General features: G+C 39.5%; 1 protein-coding gene and 1 long non-coding RNA gene across 9 annotated transcripts in view; one reads left to right on the top strand and one right to left on the bottom strand.

Moving 5' to 3' along the window:
• Positions 1-27936, top strand: part of agrn (agrin) — a 466151-nt gene that overhangs the window by 85643 nt on the left and 352572 nt on the right. For 6 of the 8 annotated variants that reach the window (XM_032562681.1, XM_032562697.1, XM_032562671.1 and 3 more), the window contains exon 3: positions 22285-22305. The exons of the other annotated variants lie outside the window; for them this stretch is intronic. In XM_032562681.1, coding sequence (XP_032418572.1) covers positions 22285-22305 — 21 coding nt within the window. The remainder of the gene's footprint in view (positions 1-22284; positions 22306-27936) is intronic. 8 annotated transcript variants of the gene reach the window in all.
• Positions 35-27632, bottom strand: LOC116720164 (uncharacterized). Its single transcript, XR_004339334.1, has 4 exons — positions 27622-27632; positions 18943-18946; positions 11899-11907; positions 35-360 (listed from the first exon to the last, which is right to left on the bottom strand). It is a non-coding gene; the product is annotated as an uncharacterized LOC116720164 (long non-coding RNA).

Here is a 27936-nt window from a genome sequence, read left to right as displayed (position 1 = left end):
TCACACGAAGAAGAAGAAGAAGAAGAAGAAGAGATAACATGGAGGAAAGGAATACTTGATGTTACTGTACTGCTGAGCGAGTTATGAATAAAAGCTGTTAAGGGTTCTTTGTCTACTTGAGCTTCTACCTCGTCCTAGCTTCCAAACATAACACCTACCAAGCCGTTCCGATCCGCTGCTGTCCCGGACCCCCGAACCTACCTGGACCCTCGTTCCCCTTCTGACGTCCTCTATTCTCGATTCCTGAACAATCGTTTAACTGATTAAAAACAAACCCTCTTAACAGTAAAGTCTGTTCTTCTGTGCACACCTGCATGTGGGCAAGGAAACTAAAATCCAACATGACAATTATAGGAGCTACTGCTCAGAGAAACTCTGGTAAAAATTATTTAAAGGGTGAATTGAGGAGCCATTTTGGGATGACTTAATGCAGGCGGAGCTTCAGAAAGAACAGAAGTTTCTTAAAGAGACAGAGGGTCAATTTAAAGCCTTTAAATTACAGAGTCAAATTTTTTTGACTTCATATTTGATATATTATCCATTTATCTGTACTTATCCGTAGTATTTTTGTAACAACTGAAGGTAACATAGTTACTTGATTGTGCTTTGAAATGCCCCTATGTGCCTGGGAAATAGAAAATACTGTCCCATTAAGTTCATCTATAAATGTCAGAAGATGGCTTGTTGATGTTACTGTTAAAACGTTCTTCCAACTAAGAGTTTTTGTAAAACCGGTGATCATTTTTATGTTGGAGCAGCAAGGCAGTGCTGTTGGCAGCTGCTTAGTGTAGCTAATTAAGGAACTTACACTGCCTGACCAAAAGAAAAGTCGCCACCTGGATTTAACTAAGCAAATAGGTACAAGCCTCCTATTGGATAAGTGCTGCATAGGCGATTATCTTTCAGCTGGCAACAAGTTATTTAACCCCAGCTGATGCAATGAGTAACTCCTCATTTCTTAAACAACCATGGCAAAAGACACATCCTGTGGTCGTGGAAAAGACGTTAGTCTGTTTAAGAAGGGTCAAATCATTGGCATGCATCAAGCAGAGAAAACATCTAAGGAGATTGCAGAAACTACTAGAATTGGGTTAAGAACTGTCCAACGCATCATTAAAAACTGGAAGGATGGTGGGGAACCATCGTCTTCCAGGAAGAAATGTGGTCGGAAAAAAATCCTGAATGATCGTGATCGGCGATTACTTAAACGTTTGGTCAAATCAAATCGAAGAAAAACAACAGCAGAACTCAGGAGTATGTTTAATTGTGAATGCAAAAGCATTTCCACACGCACAATGCGAAGGGAACTCAAGGGGTTGGGATTGAACAGCTGTGTAGCCGTAAGAAAACCTCTAATCAGTAAGGCTAACCAGAAAAAAAGGCTTCAGTTTGCTAGGGAGCATAAAGATTGGACTCTGGAGGAATGGAAGAGGGTCATGTGGTCTGATGAGTCCAGATTTACCCTGTTCCAGAGTGATGGGCGCATCAGGGTAAGAAGAGAGGCAGGTGAAGTGATGCACCCATCATGCCTAGTGCCTACTGTACAAGCCTGTGGGGGCAGTGCTATGATCTGGGGTTGCTGCAGTTGGTCAGGTCTAGGTTCAGCAACATTGTGTGCCCAAAGAATGAGGTCAGCTGACTACCTGAATATACTGAATGACCAGGTTATTCCATCAATGGATTTTGTCTTCCCAAATGGAACGGGCATATTCCAAGATGACAATGCCAGGATTCATCGGGCTCACATTGTGAAAGAGTGGTTCAGGGAGCATGAGACATCTTTTTCACACATGGATTGGCCACCACAGAGTCCAGACCTTAACCCCATTGAGAATCTTTGGGATGCGCAGTGGTCAGACTCTCCCATCATCAATACAAGATCTTGGTGAAAGATTAATGCAACACTGGATGGAAATAAATCTTGTGGCACTGCAGAAGCTTATTGAAACAATGCCACAGTGAATGCGGGCTGTAATCAAAGCTAAAGGCGGTCCAACAAAATATTAGAGAGTGTGACCATTTTTTGGTGGCTACTTTTTTTTTGGCCAGGCAGTGTATAATCTAACTAAAGTAATAACATTACTTTTGAAAGATTATGGATTAATCATATTACATTTTTAAGTTAATTATGGCAACACTGATAATGGCTCATGGAGACCTAATAGAAAAGATTAAGATGCTTCCTAACTTTGTAGTTACTCCAAAATAAATATAAATCATTTTACAGAAGTTGACCTTGGCATTCTTAAAGTTCAAGGAAATTTCATGGAAGCATCTCTACCATTTTTTAGTCTTTTTGAGACAGTCAATGTTATAGTAGTCAATGCCCAGTCGATGCTTTTCATCGCTTTCAGATCTTAGTGGTGTGACATCTTGAAAAGATGTTCAGCACTTTAAATCTTCCTGTCAGGTGAAGCTTCATTGAGTGAGATGCCAACATCCCTGTTGGTCTGTGGCAGGTTCTGACCTCTGACCTCCATTTAGGGCTTTTAAAAAACAGATCCTGAAGAATTGCATGGCAGTTCCCCGTTGTTCATTCCAGTCATCTTACAGTATGATGGTTTCATTCTGATGCTGGCAGCAGCACAAAGCAGCCTGTCTGTTTGTTTTAGCTGATCGATGGGCTGTAATTTCTCTATTGTCCCCCCTGTGGGCTCTTAGCATGAAACATAACCCATTAGGTGGGAAAATGCCTTCAGCAGATGGCTGCTGCAGAGCAGGACTGACCCGAATTCCCTTCATGTTCTTCTCAGGTTTGTTTTTGTCTGTGTTTGAGTCAGAACTGTTTCGCAGTAGAGAACTTTGGGTTTCTACACCAAACAATGGTGTTGTTTTGTTTGCTCTTTATTGTGGCTAGCCTGTAAAAAGGTCTCACCTCATGAAAGACTGAGCGCAGAGGGAGGGGTGGGCGCTACCGACCCCTTCTCTGGTTTTCTCAGTCACTCTTTCTTTTCTTCTTGCCAGTCATATCATATTGGGAGGGTGCACCGTTGGTTGGATATCTGGTGCATGAACACATGCTAGACAGCAGCGTTCCATGCAGACCCTGTCAGGTCTGCCAAGCTGCTGAGTGTTGGTGTGTGTCTGGGAACGAGGGCTGCGGCGGCGGCATCCCTCTCTCCCTGTGGGAACATAGGCTGCCATTGTTGATCCACAGAGTGTTGGGCAAATGGGGGTGAGCTGCTGACGCCAAACTGGACAGATGCCCAAAAATACTGGGACAGTGGGGCTCGGCAGCTTTGTATGCAGTGTGTGTGAGTGTGCTCAAAGATCTTCGGGGCGTTAGCCTCTCCCATGACGCACACACACTTCTCTGCTATTCTCCCAAATAAAATTTTCTGTGGCATAGAAAACAGATTGTAACTGTCAAGCCCACATCTCAATGTTCAAGGAAGAGTCAATACATGTTTGTGAGAAATGATGGTGAAGGATTTATTAGTTTACACATATTTATAAACTTCTTAAGAATATTTCTGTTTGAGTAAAGCTGAAATGTTCAGATCAGAGTCTATTTCGCTGTTCTGTTTTCTTGTTGATGTTTCAGTTTAAGTTATGATCATCAGCCCTGCAGGATGTCAGTAAGTGAGTACTGACATCCTGCATATTTGAGACTCTTATTATGAAATAAGACAGGAAGTAGTTCTTGAGTTGTCTGGTTAAAACTGTTCATAACTCAGGAGAATTGAATATTTTAAAGAAATTGTGGACAGCAGTCATCCAACTTTCATCACTTCAAAATGTAAAATATTTCTAAATCAAACCTCAGATGAACATTTCTATGCAGGACAAAGATGGAGAGTTACTAAATCAAACCATTTTTTAATTACCTTCATCTTCGCAGTGTTGCGGTTGGTTTTTGGACAGGAAGCAGGTCTTACTCTGTCTGGATTTTAGAGTGAATCACAGGGCAACACAGAGACCAACAACCACACAACTGGGCTATTTAAAGGACCAGTTAACCCAACAGTAATGTTTGAAGAAGTCGGAGGCTGAAGCTGAGACAGAAGATGTTTATGACTGCATATGTATAAAAAAGACTGCAATATATTCTAAGTGGTGGAGTGGAGGAGTTCAAGTATCTCGGGATCTTGTTCATGAATGAGGGGAGAAGGGAACGGGAGATTGACAGGCGGATTGGCGCAGCGTCTGCCTTCAAGGGGGCGCTGTACCGGTCCGTCGTGGTGAAGAGAGAGCTGAGCCAAAAAGCGAAGCTCTCGATTTACCGGTCGATCTACCTTCCCACCCTCATCTATGGTCATGAGCTTTGGGTCATGACCGAAAGAAGAACAAGATCATGAATACAAGCGGCCGAAATGGGTTTTCTCCGTAGTGTGTCTGGGCTCTCCATTAGAGAGAGGAGCTCGGTCACCCAGAAGGGACTCAGAGTAGAGCTGCTGCTCCTTCACGTCGAGAGGAGCCAGTTGAGGTGGCTCAGGCATCTGGTCAGGATGCCTCCTGGACGCCTCCCTGGTGAGGTGTTTCGGGCATGTCCCACTGGGAGGAGGCCCCGGGGAAGACCCAGGACACGCTGGAGGTACTATGTTTCTCGGCTGGCCTGGGAACGCCTCGGGATTCCTCCAGAGGAGCTGGAACAAGTGGATGGGGAGAGGGAAGTCTGGGGCTCCCTTCTGAAGCTGCTGGCCCCGCGACCCGACCCCGGATAAAGCGGAAGAAAATGGATGGATGGATGGATGGATATACAGTGAACCCTTGCTATAATGCGGTTCACCTGTAACGGCCTCAATGCTACGCGGAGTTTTTTGTGCAGTTTCTTTTCACAGTGCATTGTGCATCCTCCATTCACAGTGCATCCTGATTGGCTAAACAGTCTCCGCGTTTCTTCTCTACCTGTGTGCCAATAACATTACGGTATGTAAATATACATAATACAGCTTGGCAAATTTTGGCAAATATTTTTGCCCAGAAGAATAAAGAGTGACAACAACTACCGATAACTATGTTCTCCTCTCGAAAAAACTCACCTGCACCACAGGCTTCAGAAGAAAAAGCCACCAGAGAGCGGAGTCAGGCCGCAGCGTCACAGTCAGAGGAACAGTGAAATAGCGAGTCACAATTTGTCCTACTGTACTTCATATTGATGATTAAAATGATTATTTTACTGTAGTTATTTGTAAGAAAGCGTTCTGTTTGTTAAAATGCTTAGGCCTGAAAACAGGTTTTGTTCTTTGGTTTCAATGTAGAGTATTTAATTATGCTGTATAATAATTGTAAAAAATTAAGGTAACTACTTCACGGATTTCGCCTTTCACGGGTTCTTTTCGGAACCCAACCCCTGCGAAAAACGAGGGTTCACTGTATTCTAAATGAGCCTAACTGGGTTAGGATTATTCTGCAGTCAATACATTTTTTAATAACTGTTTCCAATGTGAAATCTTTGATCCACTCAGAAAATGTGGATTGTTGGATTTTGCAAACTTATTGTTAATATCTGGTCTCATTCTAGTGATCCAGATGTTATGCATCATGTTGTCTCATAAGCTGAATGTGTCTCTGCATGTCTAACCAGTCTACTGGAGACCAGAATAGACCAGACTTAGTAATGATCTGATCAGCGTTCAAACAATTAAAATGCATAAAATCCGCACATTAAATACACACAGCTGAACGGAAACAAAGGAACATCTTTAATGTGAACATAGCAGTAAATTTGAAGCTACGCTTTTTGAAGGTTATTGAGAGGATTAAAATGAAACATAAAGTGTAAAAGTTTTCTATGTAGGTAAGTCAGTGTTGTTCTGGGCTGAACCAGTCCAGTTGTGGGAGAACAGTGATCTTAGCAGACAACAGAAAGGCAAAGATTTAACACAAGTTTCCAGCATTTGGAATTGTTTGAAATGTTTGTACTCTGCTGGAGGATCTCCATTTTAAAATGAAGGAAAACACACAGACATGTATTGCTATGTGAAATGGCCAGAATGTGTGGAAACAGCTCAGAAATAATTGTCAGACTGAAAAACTGCAATCAGTGGCGTGAATTAAGAGCAACTCAGCGCCATGTTTTTATCCTCCTGTTCTCCGGACATTAAGGATCCGGTCAGAGCAATTTGACCTAATCCTCAGGACTGCTTAAACATTTATTACTAAATTTATTTCAATGAGTTTTTGTTTTACTGTGTTTAGAGCTGAAATGATTAATCGGATTAATTGTGATTAATTGATAATTGAAATAATCATCAACTAATTTAGTAATTTATTGAATTTAATTAGACTATGCAGACTCAAAAAGGCCATTTGCTGAAAAAAGTAGAACATATTCAAAGCAGTGATTAAACCAAAACTGTACAAAAAAGTTTACGTACTTTTTGTATTTAAGATAAAAACACGTTTTTCTGTAAATAGGTTGTCAGCAAAAAGTTTTAGCTTCACCCAATTCAGATTTATTACAGGAATGTTTTATTCTTGCATTTTAGGCAGCAAAATGTTTTATTGTCTTATTTAACAATTTGCTAATCATTTAGTTTCTTGCTGATATTGTATAAAAACGTTTAAATTGATTATTAAACGATCAATTTCAATAATGATCGCATAGCTGTATTTATAATTATCTCATATTATCTGTTTCTTCAGTGAAAGAAATCATAGAGACCTAAAGAAAAACTGAGTCTTTTTAGGTCTCAGCAACTGTTTCTGCGACAGAAACAGTTGATCCGGTTATACAAACTGCACAGCCACTTCTCGCTGTGCAGTTTACATTTAACCTCTGATAAATGTATTGGTTTAAGTCAAGACTCAGTTGACAATCCTACATTTCATTTAGGATTGTGTTTTTTGCTAATAACATCCATGAGTGACGTGGGGAAGAGTGGAGCAGCTCATCAGTCCCACAGCAATCAGCATTTGCAGATCAAACAGCACCTGGACACCTGCTCCTCCCCTTCAAGAGTCTGACCCCCCCCCCCCCCCCCCCCCCCCCCCCCCCCCCACCACCACACACACACACACACACCCACACACCCGCCCCACACACACACTGGCCTAAAGAGCCCTGGAAGAGAAGCTCATATGAGGCAGCATGCTGATTCCAGATTTTAGTGATTTTTTCGTGACTCTTCTGTTCTGTGATGATATTAAATCCAGAGGTTGTTACATTGAGGATGTTTCTCTCTGCTGCTCTGTTCTTCAGAACTGCCATGTTTTCCAGTGAAGCTGTCTGTTTCTGACTCTGAAGGATTGCACTCATTTATGAGCTTTGGGTTTTCTTACATTGAAAGCCATTATTCTTTTTGAGTGTAAAAGAAAACCAAGCTGAGGCTTGAGGGCTGGGAATGCTTCAGACAGTCATTGAGTTTGATTTACAATGAGAAGATTAGCTGTTTAACAAAATGAGCCATGTAATAAATGGCCTTTACCTCCATGCTTCAGACTTGTTTTGTTTTTTAATTAGAATTAATTGTCTGCTTAAAAATTATGTAAATGAATCTATATTCATTTTACCTGGATATTAAAATTCACTGCAGTTTGATTATAATTATCTGAGTTTCTTTGTAAACAGCAAATTGTGCTCAATAAAACAGACTTTTCTTTTTTTCTTTTAGAAAAATTGGTTTGTAGGAGATTGTTCTTCCTTTTACCTCATTTCTATACATTATTTCTTTCTAATTTTGTTCACCTTGTGAAGCATAGTGGTGTGACCTAGTCAAAGCCTTAACCTCACAGATGATCCCACACACCCTGACCTGCAGCCAGCGGTGCATCTGCTGCTTACAGGGAGTGAATATTTATGCATGTTACTTATTTTATATTAATCAAATTAAATAAAAATATATGTTGTAGAAATCAGTTTTTGACATTAAAGGGTATTTTTTGTTCAAAGCAATAAAAGTGTAAAACTTTTTCTAGGCACTCTTACATGGGATTCAGCTCTTCTGAGCTGACTCCCTGCCTCTGTGGTTTTACTCTGTGTGATTACTCTTAGTGTAGATTAGATTTAAATAAATTTGCTATTTTCTGTATGTAAGTATGTTCTCCTGAAAGCATGGCATGGTTTTAAGAAGAAATTATTCAAACTTATTGCTGTTTCCAATTTGTTTCCTGGGATTTAGTGCTGGGATAATGACCCGTCTTGGTGAAAGAGATGGATTTCCTGACACTCTTGTCTTGTAACTCAATTCATCAAGTTGTAAGTGTAAATCTGTCAAATATGTCATTAACTTAGAGGGTGTGAACCAAGGTTATCAGAGTGGTTATTATTATATAGATGTTCTGTGGGTTGTGCTCAGACTTGTCTGTGGATAAAGGCTCAGCAGAACCTTGTTGTTCAGATGGTTGGATTGGACAGATGAACCAGGATCGCTGATGTGAAGCAAACTAATCAAAGCCCCTCTGGTCTGCTGCTGGACCTAGAATCCTTCATAACTCTGGTAAACCAGGTTTACCTGATAACTAGGGGTTATAAGGTAACTCTGGGCCTAACCTGTCCAGGTGTATTTCTCTGAAAGGCCCAGGTTTCCAGGTGTGGGATGATTGTAATAATGTGCAATATCAAATTATTGTTATATGCTTTAACCCTTCAAGTTCTTTCAAAATGTATTGATATCCTCTTGAAAATCAGCTTTAATCCTGAACATAAGAATTCCCTTCTGTTCTTCTTTGTTCCAGTTGGGAATGGAAATAGTCTGATGTAAGAATCAAAAGGTATTCTGACATCAGGTTTCGCATCAACTCCCCAAGTCATCAAATTCCCTTTGTCTTTGATATTTCTTTATTTTAGGTTGAAATTGAAGAATAGACTTTTTCTTGTGCGTTATTTACAGGACAGCCAGTTCCAGAAGAAAAGGAGTGAAATCAGATTTGTATGCATTGTTTGGTTGAAGAGCTTTCCTTCCCCATACTGTTCACATGAAGGTTTCTCATCAGAGAAACACTTAAGACGATTGCTTCCCCAATGACCTGAAATGTGTGGGAGGCTGAGATGAAAGGAAAAGAGGAAGTGGTGAAGAGAGATAAATAGACAACAAGAGGAGAAAAATACAAAGAAAAGACATACGGTATGCCGATATCAATCCTTCCCCTTCCAATCCTCAGGTTGTCCACCAATCTCCAGTAATATCCGTTCTGACCTTTGAAAAAACCAAATGAAAGTGTAGAAACCACTTTTAACACTACGAATCCCAGAAAGCCTCTTGTTTTATTAGCCCAAACATCTGAGGCTTTCCATCTGATTCAACAAAGGTCATAAAACTTTACTCAAATTCAAAGCAGATAATTAAACCAGCCAGTCGATCACACCAGAACCTGGCAGCAGTTTGATTAAACTGTGTGTGTGTGCATGGGTGTGTGCAGGGGTGTGTGTGTGTGCATATATTATGAGGACAAAGTTGCACTGAGTCTGAAGGCAGTCTAATGAATTCACATTCATTTTGAAGAGGAAGAAAGGTGGATGCATTTCATTAACCTTACTAACCACAACACACTCTCACACTCACAATACAAGCAGGAAGACGCAGGATGAACAGAGGGCTGAAGTGACTGAAGTACATGCCAGCCGGGATGAAGATGGATGGCAACCTTTATTCTGCAAGCCTTAACTAGGCCGTCACAAGAAAATGACCGCCAGTTTGTGTTCCACTGAGGAACAGAGAGACGGAGTCTAATGACCAAACATTCTGACATTTATGGATGTCACCAAGACTTCCCTTACAAAAAATCCCATGAAAATCACATGTGACTATAACATGTTATCACATGTGACTTTCAGATGTGACCACATGAAAACCACACATGTGGTTCACACAACTTTTTCATGTGAATGATGTGTGAAAGATGTGAATCATATGTGAAAGCACATGTATACGTGTGATTTTGGAATGTGAGTGGAAATGTGTGATTCTGAATGACATGCCGAAATGTGTGGATCAGTACAGTTACATGCATAGTTGTTAGATCAGCTTCATAAAAAATCATATTTTATTTGTTGGAAGACTAAAGTCCTTCTAGAGAGATGTTTCTGAAAGCTAGGATGTAGTGATTTATTTTTCCTTTGGCGGTGTCTTAAAGTCGTAGCAGGAGATAAATATCTTGAGTTTGACATCTCTGCAGTGGACAGTCCTTCATCTGCAGCTCCTCTGTGATAATGGCTTTACAAACGTCTCACAGCAAAACATTAATCTCCAGCAGAAAGAATGACAGATATGATGTTGGGACATTTCAACAAAATATTCTACAATATTCTGAACAAAATGCCTGTGTCATACTGACTTTCATTCTACATGTGTTAACACGTGTTAATTTAAAGATAACTTCAGATCTGCATGTTTGAGAAATCCTTTTAATCTCCATGGCACCTGTTCAGCTGTGCAAAACGGCGGGTTGGATCTAGCTCCGCCTTCGAGGCACTGCTCCTTACAGGTGCATCTGGTGAGCCCCTTACATCATTAAAGGTTGGCTAATCAGCAACGCTGCTAAAAACGTTATCAAAGGGTTAACAGAGGAGCAATGTTGGGATGACTTCCTGGAGGTGGAGCTTCAGACAGAGCAGGAGCTTCTTAAAGAGACAGAGAGACAATTTTGATATACAGTACTTTGTATAACAACTGAAGATGTCATTGCTGTAAAATGGCACTTTGAGCCTGGTAAATACATTATACTGTCCCTTTAGGATTATTGAATTCTTAGGTTTGTTAATGGAGTCAGAATTGTCCATATCTGCATCTTGATGTATTGAAAATCTTTGTTGTTTTTGGTCTCCAGAGTTGCTGGTGGTGTCTCTGTGAGTCAATACCTATTTGCAGAGAGCTGGTACTGGATTTAGTCTAGCAGCTGATTCCCTGTGTGGCTCCTGGAGTCTTGTGGGGCCGCGGCCTGCAGGTTTCAGGACAGAGTCAGCCAACTCTCTGAATGTCAGGAATGTGGGATCTGTCATCCTCACTCCTCCCTGTGCTGCCATCAGCTGCTAAGTTTCCTTCACAGCCTGGCTCAGCACAAGGCCAACACTTCCTTTCCAACTTGACTTCATCTTCCTGATGACTTGTGGGAGAGATCCATGTCTAGAGCGTCAGATGTTTCAGAACAACCAGAAGAGATTCGGGCATGACCATGTTGTCTGTGATGGGTGTGTTGGCAGGACTTTTTAAGTGAAGGCTTCAGCCGCCAGTTTGTTCTGCTACAGTTCGGCTTATGGAACGGTCTTTGGATCATGATGTCCTCCAGGTTTCTAATGTCCAACACCAGATTGATGAAGGCAGGCTCACTCTGCAGCAGCATTTCTATGCTGTGAAATGACGCTATTGTTAGAAGACTGGCTGAGTGAAAAGACGCTGCCTTTCCATTTTCATCTGCTTGCTATATATAATCACACTTTGTCTGTGTTGCATATGTAAATCACTCAGTATGAAACTTAAGTAGTCAGAGTTTAGACAGTAAAGATCTATTAATAACCCATATACTTTTACACATTTTATCTTATTATACTCACAAATTTTAATGTATTTTACTGGATTTTCATAATGGAGCAACATTGAACCTGTTGCAACAAGAAATTGATCAAGAATCAAATGATGAATTAAAATGTGCTCCATTTCAATTCTGGTGATATTTTTATGAAGGGCAGTTTTATTTACAGATTTCATAATCCATTTAATTTGTTGTTTCTGTTATGTTCATTTTTACAAAAATTATTTCTGCCTGATTTATTGTCTTCTGTCGTATTTCATTTTGGATATTTAAAATGTCTTCCAGTTCCAGTGGTAAGAGTTCTTTATAAAATTAGTTTATTGGTCTTTGAGAGGACGTTATTATGCTATTATTGATATTTTGTGTGAATACCTTTGCAAACCACTGGATACAAGGACACCTTGTGTACTTTTTTTTTTTTTTTTTTTTTTAAACATTTATTTATTGATTTTTTAACAGGAGAACAAGAAACATACATATATTCACTTACAAATACTTAGAATGTAGACCTAGACCAGACGAAAACCCAAAGGGCATATACACAGGGTAGACAAAAAAAACAACAAAAAAAAAAAAAAAAAAAAAAAAAAGGGGGGGGGTGGGGGTTGCAGCAGACCCTCAATTGACCAACCGACATAAACATCAATTTGACTCACCATATGGCCTTATAGCCATCCCTCTTTCAATCCATCAAGTTGGATATCATTTTGGCACAGCCAAGTGTAAAAGACAGACCAGACCACCCAAAATTTATCAAGCTTATTCTTAGTAAAGTAACTGATTTTCTCAAGTGCAAAGTAGAACGTCATTTGTGTGGTCCATTGTGAAATTCCACATAATGTCCTTTTCTTCCAAGAGAGTGCAATGCAACGTTTAGCTTCCAAAAAGGAGACATTAAGTAAGGATCTCAAGTTGTTTGGGATAACAAAGTCTTCAGGATAAATATTCAAGATGCACATTTTAGGATCCAAAGGAACCTTTTTACCAATCATCTGACCTATCACAATCAATACATCTTTCCAAAACGCTAACACTCGGGGACACGCCCACATGCAATGAAATAAAGAACCTTTTTGGGAAGTACATTTAATGCAAGTGTCAGGAATATTAGGGTTAAAATTATGCAATTTAGCTGGAGTGATGTATTGCCTAGTCAGCCATTTGTATTGTAATAATTTGGAATTTGTGTTAGCAGATTGTGTATGAATCGAAGTGCAAGCTACTGACCATTCCTCACTCGACAAGTTCTCTCCCAAGTCCGCTTCCCATGCTTTTAGGATGTTAGTTGAAGATTCTTTACAATTGTCAACCAACAAGGAATAAATTAGAGACACCTGTCCTCCGTCATATAGGTGACTTACAATAATGTCTTCTAGTGGAGACAAAGAGGGCAGATCAAGATTATTTTGTTGCTTGGATAAAATGAAATTCCGAACTTGAAGATATTTATAGAAATGTTTAGTAGGAATGTCATGTTTGCTTTTAAGTTCTTCGAATGACATAAATACTCTCCCTATAAAAAGATCAGATACCTTAGCTAACCCCTTAGCAGACCAGAGTTTAAAACCTGGGTCTGCTCTACCTGGACCAAAGTCCCTGTTTCCAAAAATGGGTGAAAACTGGGATAGCTGTTGCTTTTCTCCCAAATAATCAAGTACTTTTTGCCAGACAAGCATTGTATTTTTCAGAAAAGGGTTTTTTGTTTGTTTAATAAGTTTTTTCCTGTCTGATGAGTACAAGTATAAGTTTATAGGAATAGAGATATGCTGGGACTCCATTGTAACCCACGCTGGGGGCTCTCTGGAAATAAAGTAAAACATAGCTGCCCTGATCTGGGCTGCCCAGAAATACCATAATAAATTTGGCAATTGTAAACCACCCCTGTCATAAGGTAGATATAAAAGGGACAGTCTCACTCTAGGACGCTTACCGTTCCAGATGAAGTTGGAAAAAGTTTTATTTATCTCCTTAAAGAAGGAGAGGGGAGGGGAAAGTGGAACTGATTGGAAAACGTATAGAAATTTTGGCAATATTGTCATTTTTATGATATTGATGCGGCCTATTAAGGAAATGGGTAGTCTGGACCATCTTTCTATTAATTGCATAACTGATTCTGTAAGGGGGTTATAATTAGTTGGAATGATATTATGTATTGTAGGGGTAACTTTAACACCTAGATAGGTAAATCCTTGTTTAGACGCTACATATGGAGTTGAAATTGGAGGATTGAGACGTTCGTTTTCTGATAGGTACAGTATTTCAGATTTAGCATCATTTACCTTATATCCTGAAAAAACTCCAAAAGACTTAATTAAATCAGTTATTGCGGGCACAGTGTTACCCAGCTTGGAGCAAAACAGGATTATGTCGTCTGCATACAAGGCTATACGGTTTTCTAAGCTCCCTAATCTTATACCGGTTATATTATCATGTTTGCGAATTGCCATAGCTAAAGGTTCGATGGCCAATGTGAACAACAGAGGAGAAAGGGGGCAGCCCTGCCTTGTTCCACGTTTCAATTTAAAGGGAGATGAAGTTAGACCATTGGTTAAAATTTCAGCTTGTGGGTTAGAGTAAATTAACTTTACCCAGCTAAGAAATTTCCCTCCTATGCCAAAGCGTTCCATAACAGCAAACATATATTGCCATTCTATCCTGTCAAAGGCCTTCTCTGCATCCAGCGACAGGATGGCATTGTCTGGAACTCCAGATTTTTCAAAAATTACATTAAACACCCTTCTGATGTTGTGAAAACCCTGTCTTCCTTGTACAAAACCATTTTGATCAGGGTGAATCAACATGGGTAAGAGTAGTTCCAACTTCCTAGCTAACACTTTACACAAAATTTTAACATCATTATTAATAAGAGAAATTGGCCTATATGAGCTACATTGAGTTGCAGGTTTACCTGGCTTCAGGAGTAGGGAGATGATTGCTGTATTAAGTAAGGGAGGGAGAGATCCTTTACTAAAGGATTCCAGATACATGTCAATCATAGGAGGTATCAGTTTGGATTGAAAAATTTTATATATTTCAATTGGGATTCCATCAGGCCCTGGGCTTTTACCACCTTTCAAACCGGATATAGCCTCAGATAATAATTGTGCATTGAGCTCAAAATCAAGTGAGTTTAAGGATTCACTATCTAGGGGAGTAAATTCTAATGAATCCAAGAAAACAGTTTGTGCATGGGGAGCTAGGTCTGAGTAATCTGAGCTATACAAATTGTAGTAAAATTTTGAAAACGTGCTGTTTATTTCTTTTAGGTCAGATGTAAACACTCCTTCAGCTGTTTGAATTGAGTTTATTGCTTTATCTGTTTGCTCCTGTTTGATACGCCAAGCCAACAACTTACTAGCCTTCTCACCTTGTTCAAAATATGATTGTTTCAGTCTCATTAAACTTTTAATTGCTTTATTTGTAGACAGCATGTTGTATTTAGCTCTTAACCTAAGAAGTTCTGTGTTTAGTTGGGTTGAAGGGTTATGAAATAGTTGTGTTTCTGTGCTTTTAATAGATCTATCTAGTTGTTCCAATTCTTGTTTGTTAGTTTTATGCTTGAAGCTGGTAAAACTGATCATTTGGCCTCTTAAGAATGCCTTAAAGGCCTCCCATCTCACTGTAGCCGAGGTTTGGTGAGTGTTCAATTCAAAATACATATCTATTTTTGCTCCAATAAATTGTATGAAATCTGGGTCCCTAAGCCAAATTGATTGTAAACGCCACTTAGATGAAAAGGAAAGATTAGGAACCCTAAGACAGAATGACACCGGAGCGTGATCAGATATTACTATGCTGTCATGCCAACTATTAGTAATGTGTGGAACTAGATCAGCTGAGACTAAATAGTAATCAATTCTTGAAAATGTTTGGCAAGTACCAGAATAGCATGAGAAAGAAAACTGATTAGGATGCATATTTCTCCATATGTCAACCAAGTTGAGTTCTTTCATAAAGTTAAGTAGTTCTTTCCTTGTTTGAGCATGAGAAACGTCTTTGCCTGTTGATCTATCTAACGTTGGAATGAGCGTACAGTTAAAATCACCTCCTATGATGTACCCTCCAGGAAGCGACGCTACAGACAGAAACAGGTGTCTAAAAAAGGCAGGGTTATCATTGTTTGCCCCGTAAATATTGACCAAATTTAGTTTCACAGACAGTATCACACATTGTACAATTAGATATCTGCCATATCGATCCTCAGTTACATTGATGAGCTGGAATGGCACCGAGCTGTGGATTAGTGTGATTACGCCCCTCGAGTGTGAGCTAAAGGAAGTAGAAAAAACCCGACCATGCCATCTTCTCCTCACTCTACTAACATCCTCAGGGGTCAAATGAGTCTCCTGGAGGAAAACTATCTTAGCCTTTAATTGTTGAATCCTTTTCATCACCTGTCTCAGTTTGACAAGTTTATTCAGACCTCTTACATTCCAAGAGGTGAATTGAAGGTCAGAGGCCATCAGAAAAAAGGAAAAATTATTTCAGCCATGGTATGTGTATTAAAGAGTAAGCTGCAGAGGGAAAACATGACAGATAAAGACAAGAAAATACAGACACAACAAACAACAATTAGACAATAAGGTGTAAATCCCCAAATGAAGTACACCCATCCCACCCACTGAGAACACTTCCCAAGGAGCCATCCAGGCTCGGCCATGAAGCCCTGCTGGTCCACCCCAGCACTCATGACGAAGAGGAACAGCATATAAAGAAACCCCATCGAACCGCAGCCCCCAGAAAATCAGTAATGAACTTAACAACCAATAAACTATAATGAAAATAAACACACATTTGCATGTCTTAACCTTAGTTACCCTAACCATATTGTAAATTGACCATGTGTATTAAACACAAAATAGAGCTGCATTAATATCCATTATAAACCATCAAGTCAAAGAATTGAAAAGATATGAATATAGAAATGCACTTACAGATATGTGACCATATTTGCATACATAGTGAGATATGATTAGACCACGTCTTATAATTGTTCACCTTTCTTGGACCTCTACCTGGTTCGTAACCAGGTTACGCTCCCGCTGGAGCTGCAGGACGAAGGACTCCGCTTCTGCTGCCTTGTCAAAAGCGTGACGTTTCTTCTTGTAGGTCACCAAAAGTGTGGCCGGGTGAACAACACCGTAGCGCAGCTCCGGTAACTCCAGAGAAATAGAAGACAGATCCTTTTTCACTTGGTCAAATATCTTGCGCTTTTTCAGAAGTTCGGCAGAAACGTCCGGGAAGAACATGACTCTGTTATTCTTCAAACGTATTTCTCCCCTCGTCCTGGCAGCCTTCATGATCCGGACTTTGTCCGCGTAGTTCAGCAGCTTCATGACCACCGCTCTGGACCGAGTCCCCGCAGCGTCAACCCGCCCGACTCTGTGTGCTCTCTCTATGATCAGCGGGATCGGGAACGTTTCTGCACCAAGCACCTCAGGCAGCCATTTCTCCAAAAATGCACACATGTCCGAACCTTCAGTCCCCTCAGGGAGACCGATAAGACGGAGGTTGGAACGGCGACTACGATTTTCCAGGTCGTCTATCTTTAGTTGCAGAGCTTCAATGGTAGTTTTCGTAGCAGTGTTATCGGCTTGCAGGGAGGCAACAGAATCCTCGCTAGCGCTGATTCTGTCCTCCGCTTGTGTAACACGCGCGGCAACAATTCTTATATCCGATTGCACCCCCTGGATAGCAGTTAGCAGGCTATCAAATCTCTTCACAAAGTCATCTTTCATCGAGTTAATAGCCGCCACGAGGTCACTAGAGCTACCTGCTTCCATGGCCGCCAGACCATCACCATCTGTGACTGTGGATTCGTTGTTGACGGGAGGCATATCCGAAGAGCCACTGCCAACCAGGGGAGAAGCTGCCCCGTCGCTGAAGGCCATGCTAACGCTAGCTAGCTTGCTGCTCCTAGACTGTTGCGCTGGGCTCAACATAGACGTTATTAAAGTCTTTTTGGAGGTTGGTTTTGAGTTCTTTGGTGCCATTTGGTCAGCGATAACTAGTACAGTTAACTAAAGAAACGAAAAGCAAGATAGTACAGGTTGTTCATTTAGTTTTTTAGAAGGAAATTGGAGAGGGCTCCACCGCACGTCCGTTCAGCACCACGACATGACCGGAACTCCCTTGTGTACTTTTTATTTCTACTGAACTTAATTTAATTTTCTATTTTTGTACCTGTAATGTTTGTTGTGAAGCACTTTGTTGAGCTGAGGCTCTAGTAAATGTGCTTCATAAATAAACTTTGACTTGACTTTGACCCTCATGTCTTAAAGGGACAGTGAGCTTTAACATTATTATGATGTTATTTCATCATCAGCTGGTCAAATGATTGCATTCCTTCAGACTAGCCAGCAGCAATTAGCAAACAGGTGGTGGAAGCTGTAAACAGCACATCTGTTAAGTCTTATATGATATTAAAACATTTTATAGGAACTGAAGGCAGCAGTTTGTTGGCTATAAAATGGCACTTTGTGCCTGGAAAACCCATAATGCTGCTCCTTTTTAAGATGCTGAAACATCCTGAGCATGACATCATCAATTCAGTCGTCGTTTCCCATCAGCTGAGGCAAACCCAGTAAAAGGAAAATAAGCAGTGCAAGTCCTGCTTATTCTTCTAATCAGCGCTTGTTTGGCAGAGTTGGCCGTGTAAATTAGGGCTTCATGAAGGATGTTGTTGCAGGAGGTAAACAGGCACCAGAGGAACTCTTCCCTTCCCTTAATTCTTCCCCTTTAGCCCATTTCTCAGCCTCTATTTATTCAAGTTTGTTGAAAAAAGGAGGAGGCAGTGAAAGGCTGTGTACACCTCACAGCTGGAAACTGATGGAGCGTTTTTACAACCCGCAGCGTCCTGTCTGTGAGAAAAGCCTCAAGTCAGTCCAAGTCCTTCAGCATTCCCCTCACTCCTCTCCCTCTTCCTGGTTTTCAGAGACCAGACGCTCTCATGCTCACCATCCGGCTTGGAGGTCCACTGTCAGGTTAGTCAGAGCAAATGGATCATGGGAAAAGATGTTAACTCTGTATAGGATGTTGTGTTGTTTAAGCAACCATACATCTTTTAGATAGTGTTTGGAAATCAAGATTTGAGAGTAAGAAGACTGACTTGCCAGAAACCATTCAGGATAAAGAGAGAAGCCAGAGGGAGGCCCTTGACAAAACACAAAGGAGGAGGGAGGGATGACACATTTTTCTTCCTGCCTGTGAAATGCTTCCTTTTCTTGGGACGGAGACTCTGCTGAATAGGATGGTATCCTGAAAGAAGCTGAGATTCTTTCAAACCAGCATGCAAACAAAACTCATTCCCTGTTTAGAAAAACACAGAACTGACTAAAGGTTTGGAGATTGTTCATCATTCTTAGTTTACAATAGAAAAAAAACAACTGTGTGTACAAAAACCTGGCATTATAACAGTGAAACGGAAACTTTTCTTTGTGGCTCTGTGTAACCTCTGTTTGTACTAACTCGCTCTTGAGAAACCTCTGGAACAAAGTTTATCTTCCTGATGAAGTGTTGGTGATTTGCAACCTCTCTCCTGATTGTGTGTGTGTGGGGGTGTGCAGGTGTGTGTGTGTGCAGGGGTGTGCGTGCGTGTGTGTGGAGAGATGTGTGTGTGTGTGTGGCTGCTGGCAGAAAGCCATTCAGAACCCACAATAAGAACTGCTGAGGCCCTCTTCAGCACTGACTGCCTCATGCTGTGTTCAATTTGTTCTTGAACGTAGAAACCTTCACCATGTTACAGATTTTTGTTTTCAAATTCTGACTTTTTTTTTTTTTACCAATTAACCTTTTGTTCAGAAGTAAATCCTCAAATTATCAATATTGGTTGCTTAATGTTTTGGGGAAAAAAGCAGGTATGTGATTGAATACTGTTCTGAGATTCATTGCTGCACTTTTAATAAAGAAAAGCCAGTTTTCCTTCAATACGTAATAACTACACTTAAAACTTAAAATGGATTTCTGCAGGTCCAACTCCAGGTTAATGAAACATTTAAAAAAAGGCAGAAGAATGTTCTTAGCACATCACGCGAGACACACATTGCTGCAAAATAATAAAAATGACTTAACTCATGCAGCTACAGTTCAATATTTACGTGTTTTACTTCTCTTTCATGATGGAATGTTTTGCTAAAAGGCTAGGTTAGCATTAGCGTTTTTATCTTTTGATAAGACTTGTTGAGAGCTCTGCTTATAACATATTTCAGTTCAGTTGCAGGAAATCATGGCCAAACTTAAATAAAAAAGTTCTCTTTCATGAGGTTTCATACTTGGCTTTGAACGCCATCAAATTTAACTCCTTGTGTTTCGGCTGCTTTCTGCAGAGCTTTTTTCTACATTTTTAAAAGTCAAATTTAATATTGTTCAGTTTGTTGAACTAATGGCAGCTACAGTGACAAAGTCTTCTGAACCTTTACGTAAAACAATTACTTTCTCTAGTTTCTCCTTCCTAATAACAGAGAATGACATTTTTTATGCTTTTTTAAAATAAAATATATATATATATTTTATATATATATTTTATATATATACAGTATATATTAAATATATTTTTATACTTTCACTGTTTTTCAAACAGTGAAAGTTCCAAACAAAAAATGAATATTTGTAATTCACTTCAGATAAGTTATATTCAGCATTTTTTAAAAACACTTTTCAAAAGTGTGTCTGAGAAAAACAAAACAATATGTCTCTCTTGTTGTTTTTATGACTTAATTGATAATTGATTAACTTTTATTAACCAATTAACAGGCCTTAATTAATTTGTGTTTTCTTGCACCTCTAATGATTAAACATTGTTTGTGCGTGGCACTTTCACAAATTTTGGTTCAAGGCAGTAAATTTTGTTTCCAGCGCTTTTCTCTTTATCCATGTGAGCTTGTGAGGACGTCCTGTGACTGGACACTTTCCTCTACTTTCCCCCTCATCTTTATCTGACATGAATCGCTTAAGACCAACACAAGCCAAACTAAATGAATTTCCTCCCTCACTGGCTGAGCTTTAATCACATTAGCCTAAGTGATATGGGAACACCAGGCCAGACACACACACTCCCTCCTCTCTCTCTGTCATTCAGCTCGGATAAATAGCCACTCCTCTGGAGCGTTTAGTTGTCCTAAGCTTCATCTTGGGATAATAGGCTGTGCACCCCCAAAGACCTCAGTGTGGAATGAATAGGATCAAGACAAGAGCAGAGAAAGCGTTGTAAGGGAAGCGACAGAAGAGCTGACACCGGGTAGAACCGCCCCAGGACAAACAGTCCAAACAGATGTTTAGTTGCCTTGAGGGCTCATTGTGCAGGACAACGGGGAGAGCTTTTGGACTGCTGATGGTTATTTGGGTGGTTGAACAAGATTTGATGAAACCGCCTCATGGTTAAATAGTGGCTCGGTTGGTGGTCGCCTGATATGCTGGAAACACCCGGAATGGTAAATGAGGACGGACTGGGACTGAGGGGGATTTTACACTCAACACGTCAAAGACTTGTCTCTATATGGAATTACCGGCATGAGCTCATTAACATGTTTAAGGGACATTTATAGACAAACGTCTTCCTGAACTTTACACGGTATATTTACTGTATGAAGTAATTTTCTCTTAAATCTCACAAGAATAAAGAAAACATGAAAACTCATCACACCTACTGTTTCTGCACTATGGGAATAAAAATTATAAACCTTTTGTTATTTTTCCACAAATGACAATCAGAGATAAAGCTTTATGTATATGTTGTGTTTCGTCTTATTATAAAATAATGATCTATTTTAGTTTTTCCTTCAATTGAATGGAGAGGTCTTTTCTGATGAAATTCTCTAAAAGCTGAAGCACACAGTTAATAAACTAATATTATTATCTTAAATAAGGAAAGTCGTGGCACTATCTCAATTTAGACAAATACAACCTGAGATAATGTAAAAGACCAGCAGCTCCACAGTTCCTTAGCTGCAAGTCTGCAGGGCTTTACTCATTTTTATTTTTTTAATCTATTTTTTAAGAAGACGCACCAGTTAGATGTTTTGTGTCTCATTTTTTATTTTCTAAAGATCAACACGGTAATGTTTGTAATAAGTTAGTCAATAATCTACTCAAAAACAAAACAGTTATTACAATGAAACTGAAAAGCATTACTGTGCATCGCTTTTACAAATTTTCTGAATTATATTGCATTTTAAACAATATTAGATTTTTTTGCTCATCTCAAAATGTAAATTTGGCATGTTTCAAAATTTTCCTTTTTTTTATTTTATTAACAAGCCGTTTAGAAACCCCCCCAGCTGAGTCCAATTCAGCATACAGAAGGAAAAAGCTCTGATTTATGTCAATATTTTAAAGAAGTCATTAATTCATTTGTTATAATTATACAGCAGCCTTAAAAACGTTCTCTGCTGTGTTGGATCATTATTAATAATTTAAAAGAGGAGTGAGCAGTTGATGTTACACAGCTTTGCATTTAAACATGATTTTACTTTTACAAAATAATCAGTCTACGTTGCAGCTGTTTTTCAGATATTAATGATTGAGTGTTAGTAGGATAACAGCAAATCTGATTTGTTCAGAATCAAACAAAATTTCACTCATTAACTAATACTTTTAGCCGATACTACAAAACAGCTAATAAACCCATCTTTGCTCAATAAACACTTCCACCCTGAAGAGTGTTGCAGCTCAGTTGCGCCACCATGCATCCATGGAAGAAATTGGTATCTCTATTTTTTATGTACTGATTCTATTGATCCATTTTCATGGATCAATAGATCCACAGCCTCGTCATATTCAGTCTTCCATTGGAAAGTTGAAAAATAAAGGAATGTTTTTTGCTCTTTAATCTTCTCTAACAAGTTTCTTCCTCTTTCCTCTCTTTGCTTACCGAAGCTCACAAATACATCATCGCAGGTAAGCACTTGCTTTAACCTGACACTTTCTTTCTCTCTGCTTCTGCTCGGTTTTGTTGTGTTTTGCTTGTAAAGACTAATCTTAATTAGGGATGTGCCACTGCTTTTAAAGAGCTTATCTGATGCTGATTGTGAGGCAGTTTTTCATTATACAGGCCTTATCCAAATGTCAGTCATTATGAGCAGCCTGGAGGTAAATGCCACACATAGCCACAAATAAGGGCAGCGGCATGCCCGGCGCTGCAGTCCGCCTGCAGGGCCGTTTATTCAGAGCCTCCATTTTCTGGAGGAGTTGTCAGGATTTAGCTGAATGGTAATTTAAAATCTGGTGAAGCCAGTTGGAGACGGAAGATTGTACACGGTTAAGTCCTCGCAGGTTTTTTACATGCTGCATTAAACTGCAACATGTCTGCAGTTCGCACTAATGTGGTTGAAACCAGGGAAACTCCCATCCACTTTTTCAGTACCGATAGCGATACCTGAGGTTTAGTATCGGCCGATACCGATCTGACACAGAAAAACAGCTGAACTGACTTAAAAAGTACATTTTTTTATACACAGACATAAATATACTGAACTATACATATATTTGATAACTCTGGAGCAGTACAGCACAGTTAAACACGCCACAGCTTCACAAGCTAACATGGACAAACAACTTGAATTTGATCAGTCAGTGTGATGAGGACTCTAACAGCCAATGGAAAATAAATAATAAGGAAACTGAAACTGATAAAACAATAGATTTACTAACTTGGTCAAACATCTAAAAAACAAACAAATATTTTTTCAAATGGTTCAGAAAGAACAATATGAAATTATAAATATAATGTAAAGTAAATAATAATGCATGATGTCACCACAGAACTAGACTGAATAGATCTGCCTTTATGGATCAACATGGAGGTAAATTATAGGAACCTACTGTATGTCAGTATGTGAAGCTGCTGTAAGCTGTCCACTTCATGTGCATACAGAATATCTGCTACATGTGAGGCATCAACCCTTCAAATGATGAACCTGATGTTTTTATGAGTGCAGTGGACAGACGGGATCAAGTCAAAAGTCATGAGGGATCAGTTTGCTTAGTGAAGGTTTCCTCAGGGATCTCATTAAGAACTAATGAACTAATTCAAGGAAAACGCTGCAGGTGAACCTGCAGAAAGAACCAGCACGATGGATGAAACTGTTAAGGACAGGATGAAGTTAAAACGACATTGTGATTCATCATTTTAAGGTGATTGATCTGGAAAAAAAAGAACAAACAAACAAAAAACAGAAAATGAAATTTTGTCATTTTTTTAATGGATTTGTTGGATGTGATTTGTAACCAGATTCAGTTTGAATGCTGACTGGTGTGAACTCAGGAATGCTGAACTGCAGCCAAAACGGGTCTTCATGATTATACAAACATGTCATTGCAGGGTTTTGACTTTGGAAAAGTTCTGAAATGAATGGTCATGGTTTCATTTTTTTACATATTAACTAATATAATAATGGTGTGTACCGACACACACCATGTGTGTTTACTTCCATATCTTCTGAAAATCTTTACAGAGAAGCAATCAGGATGACCTAATATGCAATTTGTTGACCATTTGGTGGCGCTAGCACGCATTTCCTTCCCCAGATTGGATGATTTTCTTATTGCTCCATGATGACACATGAACAGCACCCTCTGCTCTCAGCTGCATGGGGTTTGTGATTGAGGCGCTTTATTATTTCTCACTGGCGTGTTCCTCCAGCTGCCCTCTTCAACGGAAACAGATACTTCTGCCCCTTTTCAAAAACAACACCATTAACAATAGTAAAAGCAGAGAGCAAATCTTTTGTGGGCCCAGCAATGAATCCAGCAGAAAGCCGTTTCTTTCCCTGGCCAAAGTCAGATCTGTTGTTCAAGTTCTCCGCTTCCAGATCTCCTTTATCAGCCATTTTAATGTGACTTTCAAATGCAGTTCTCTGCTGTCTGGTTTAGGAGGTCAGTCTGGAATCAGTGGCTGATGGGATGGGGGGAAACAGTTCCCATGAGATTTGGTGTCACTCATTTTAAATGATGAACTTCATGAATCCTATTACTGTTATACTTCAAACTGCTCAGTCAACATTTGGGCAAAGAGACTCTTCAACAATGTTGGAAACTAACATACTGTAGAAATGCTAATATGTCCTCAGTTCGGAATATTCTACCTCCAAGACGTCAAATGGACAGAAGTGGTTTAACCAGTAGTTCTTCAGGCCTCTGATGGTCAATTAGGGGCTAGAAAGATTGCTGTTCTGTTTTCACTGTCGTCCTCTTGAATGTAAACTTATCTATACAGACAGCTAAACTCTGTCCGAGTCAAATCCAAGAATCAAACCAGTGTGTTCAGCTGTATGGTTTAATGAGGGTAAAACGTAAAACTTGTCAAAACCAGAAATAAAATGAATTAAATCTTCAAGGTGTGTGTGTGTGTGGGGGTGGGCGTGCGTGTGTGCGTGTGGGAGTGTGGAGGTTTGTGTGTGTGTGTGGCTGCTGGCAGAAAGCCATTCAGCACCCAAAATAAGAACTGCTGAGGCCCTCTTCAGCACTGACTGCCTCATGCTGTGTTCAATTTGTTCTTGAACGTAGAAACCTTCACCATGTTACAGATTTTTGTTTTCAAATTCTGACTTTTTTTTTTTTTTTTTACCAATTAACCTTTTGTTCAGAAGTAAATCCTCAAATTATCAATATTGGTTGCTTAATGTTTTGGGGAAAAAAGCAGGTATGTGATTGAATACTGTTCTGAGATTCATTGCTGCACTTTTAATAAAGAAAAGCCAGTTTTCCTTCAATACGTAATAACTACACTTAAAACTTAAAATGGATTTCTGCAGGTCCAACTCCAGGTTAATGAAACATTTAAAAAAAGGCAGAAGAATGTTTTTAGCACATCACGCGAGACACACATTGCTGCAAAATAATAAAAATGACTTAACTCATGCAGCTACAGTTCAATATTTACGTGTTTTACTTCTCTTTCATGATGGAATGTTTTGCTAAAAGGCTAGGTTAGCATTAGCGTTTTTATCTTTTGATAAGACTTGTTGAGAGCTCTGCTTATAACATATTTCAGTTCAGTTGCAGGAAATCATGGCCAAACTTAAATAAAAAAGTTCTCTTTCATGAGGTTTCATACTTGGCTTTGAACGCCATCAAATTTAACTCCTTGTGTTTCGGCTGCTTTCTGCAGAGCTTTTTTCTACATTTTTAAAAGTCAAATTTAATATTGTTCAGTTTGTTGAACTAATGGCAGCTACAGTGACAAAGTCTTCTGAACCTTTACGTAAAACAATTACTTTCTCTAGTTTCTCCTTCCTAATAACAGAGAATGACATTTTTTATGCTTTTTTAAATAAAATATATACACTGCTCAAAAAAATAAAGGGAACACTTAAACAGGTGTTTAACACTTAAAGTGTTCCCTTTATTTTTTTGAGCAGTATATATAATTTATATATATATATACTTTATATATATATATAAATTATATATATATTTTAAATATATTTTTATACTTTCAAACTAAAAATGAATATTTGTAATTCACTTCAGATAAGTTATATTCAGCATTTTTTAAAAACACTTTTCAAAAGGATCAAACCAGTGTGTTGAGCTGTATGTTTTAATGAGGGTAAAATGTAAAACTTGTCAAAACCAGAAATAAAATGAATTAAATCTTCAAGCAGCATTGGGCACCGTCTTTGATACAGAATGACTACAGTTCAGCCATATTTGAGGCTTTAGGGCTGTTAATCATTATGAATTGATTATTGAAAAAATCCTCGACTAATTTAGTAACTGATTAATCGTGACCAGGCCCCTCCAAAGCTTTTATTTTTTTTGGAGATGTTCAGATTTCCTGTTGTGCTTTGGTCACAAGCTGACCTTACACCAGACTTCATGAGTCCATTCATCTGAACAAGTCATCCAGGTCCTGGAGCTGCAAGGCAACATCAGACTATGACAATGCCACCATGATTTCATCTGGATGATTTCACCAAATTTGAGTCAGATCAGTTTGTTCTTTTTGGATAAACCAGTTGATCGATATTTCACCTTCTTCAGAGAATTTGGCCTCCAGTCTGTCTTCCCAGTCTCATGCTACGTTTTACTGCCACACATTTCAGACACCAAAATATTTGAACTCCTCCACTCGAGGCAGAGACTGGTCCCTGACCTTGACGGAGCATTCCGCCATAAGATATTAAAACTTGCATTTCAGTTTTGTCTTCTTTGGCATTCATTCAAGCTGCTTCAGAAGTTCTCATTGTCCTTTTTAAGAGTCGAAAACCAGCAGCCAAAAAAATTGATCACAGACTATTTATCAGCAGCAGCTCCCCCTTGTCTCATCCCTCTCACTGCCTCTCCTGCTTGGCTTCCTTTCCATGTCTTTCCATGAGATCAGAATGCATCCGCTGGCGTCGCTCCGACAACCTGGCCTGAAAGCGGTTGCATACGTGTTTATCCGTCAGAAATAACCTCCCTCAACCACAAGGCCACCCTGATTCTGCTGCAGACTTCCTCCTGATGTGTCTCTAATGCTCTCAAGGTGGAGGATCGGAAGGACACGGTTGGTTTTGGATGTGACCTTATCCGTCAAATTCCCAGAAGGCCTGGAAACATTTAGCAGGAAGGGCAAACTGCCTTTCTTGGAGTTTTTCTTCCCCCATAACTCTTAAGAGATTAATGTGAAGAGGCTTCCAGATGTCATTTGGTCTTCTACCTTATTAAGCATGTAATTGAGTTCAGGCTGATTTGTTGATAGTTGAGAGGTTTGACTTCAGCTTGGTGAGGGATGGACGGCTGCAGACAGGTTGTGTTAGGGAAACCAGAGTCGGGTTTATTTCTTCTGTCAGTCTTCTGTTAGTGAACATACAGAATCTGTTTGGAGAACTCTGTGTCAAAACGCTTAACAAGGAAGGAACCAGGAAGGCCTCAGCAGCCGAGTCCGGGTTCATTCAAGATTCACAATCCTGTCAGGGCTTCCTGTCCTCATTAAAGGGAGGATCTTAAACATCCTGATGGTTTATAGAGGATAAACACTAGACTCTCCTACAGAGTTTATCTTAGCTCTTGGCGTTTATCCCTGACGGTAAACATAAACTTTATTAATTAGATCTACTGTCTTCTGGTGGTGCAGGTAGGCCTGTCGCGATAAACGATAAATCAATGAATCATAGATAAATTAAAACTATCAACCTCATTTTAATTATCGGCTTTATCGTCTCTTCCGGCCTTTTTCTCTTTCTGTTGATGACACTGAATGAAAAAAGGCTCAACTCCGGTGCTCTCCACTGACATCTCCCTTCCTCATATCCTTAGTGTAAAGCCCAGCGCACACTACACGATCTTAGAGCTGTCGGCCCATTTTCAAAACCTGACCGACCACACATTAGCCGACAGAAATCTTAGGTATAACGGTTCGATCGTGCCGTGTGGTGTCCAACAATGGGCACGAAATAATGGCTACAAGTTCAGTTAACTAATTTTAAAACCAGGCACTAATCAATACTTTACTACAATCTACTGTACCTGCAATGCATGTGGCTAGTGTCAGACCTGACTGAATGAAAATCATTATAACCTATTTATGTCACGTTAACGAAGAAC

This window comes from Xiphophorus hellerii, chromosome 1 (assembly GCF_003331165.1).
Source record: "Xiphophorus hellerii strain 12219 chromosome 1, Xiphophorus_hellerii-4.1, whole genome shotgun sequence".
Lineage (NCBI taxonomy): Eukaryota > Metazoa > Chordata > Actinopteri > Cyprinodontiformes > Poeciliidae > Xiphophorus > Xiphophorus hellerii.
The sequence above is the reverse complement of the archived record's forward strand: the minus strand, read 5'-3'. Positions and strand labels throughout refer to the sequence as shown.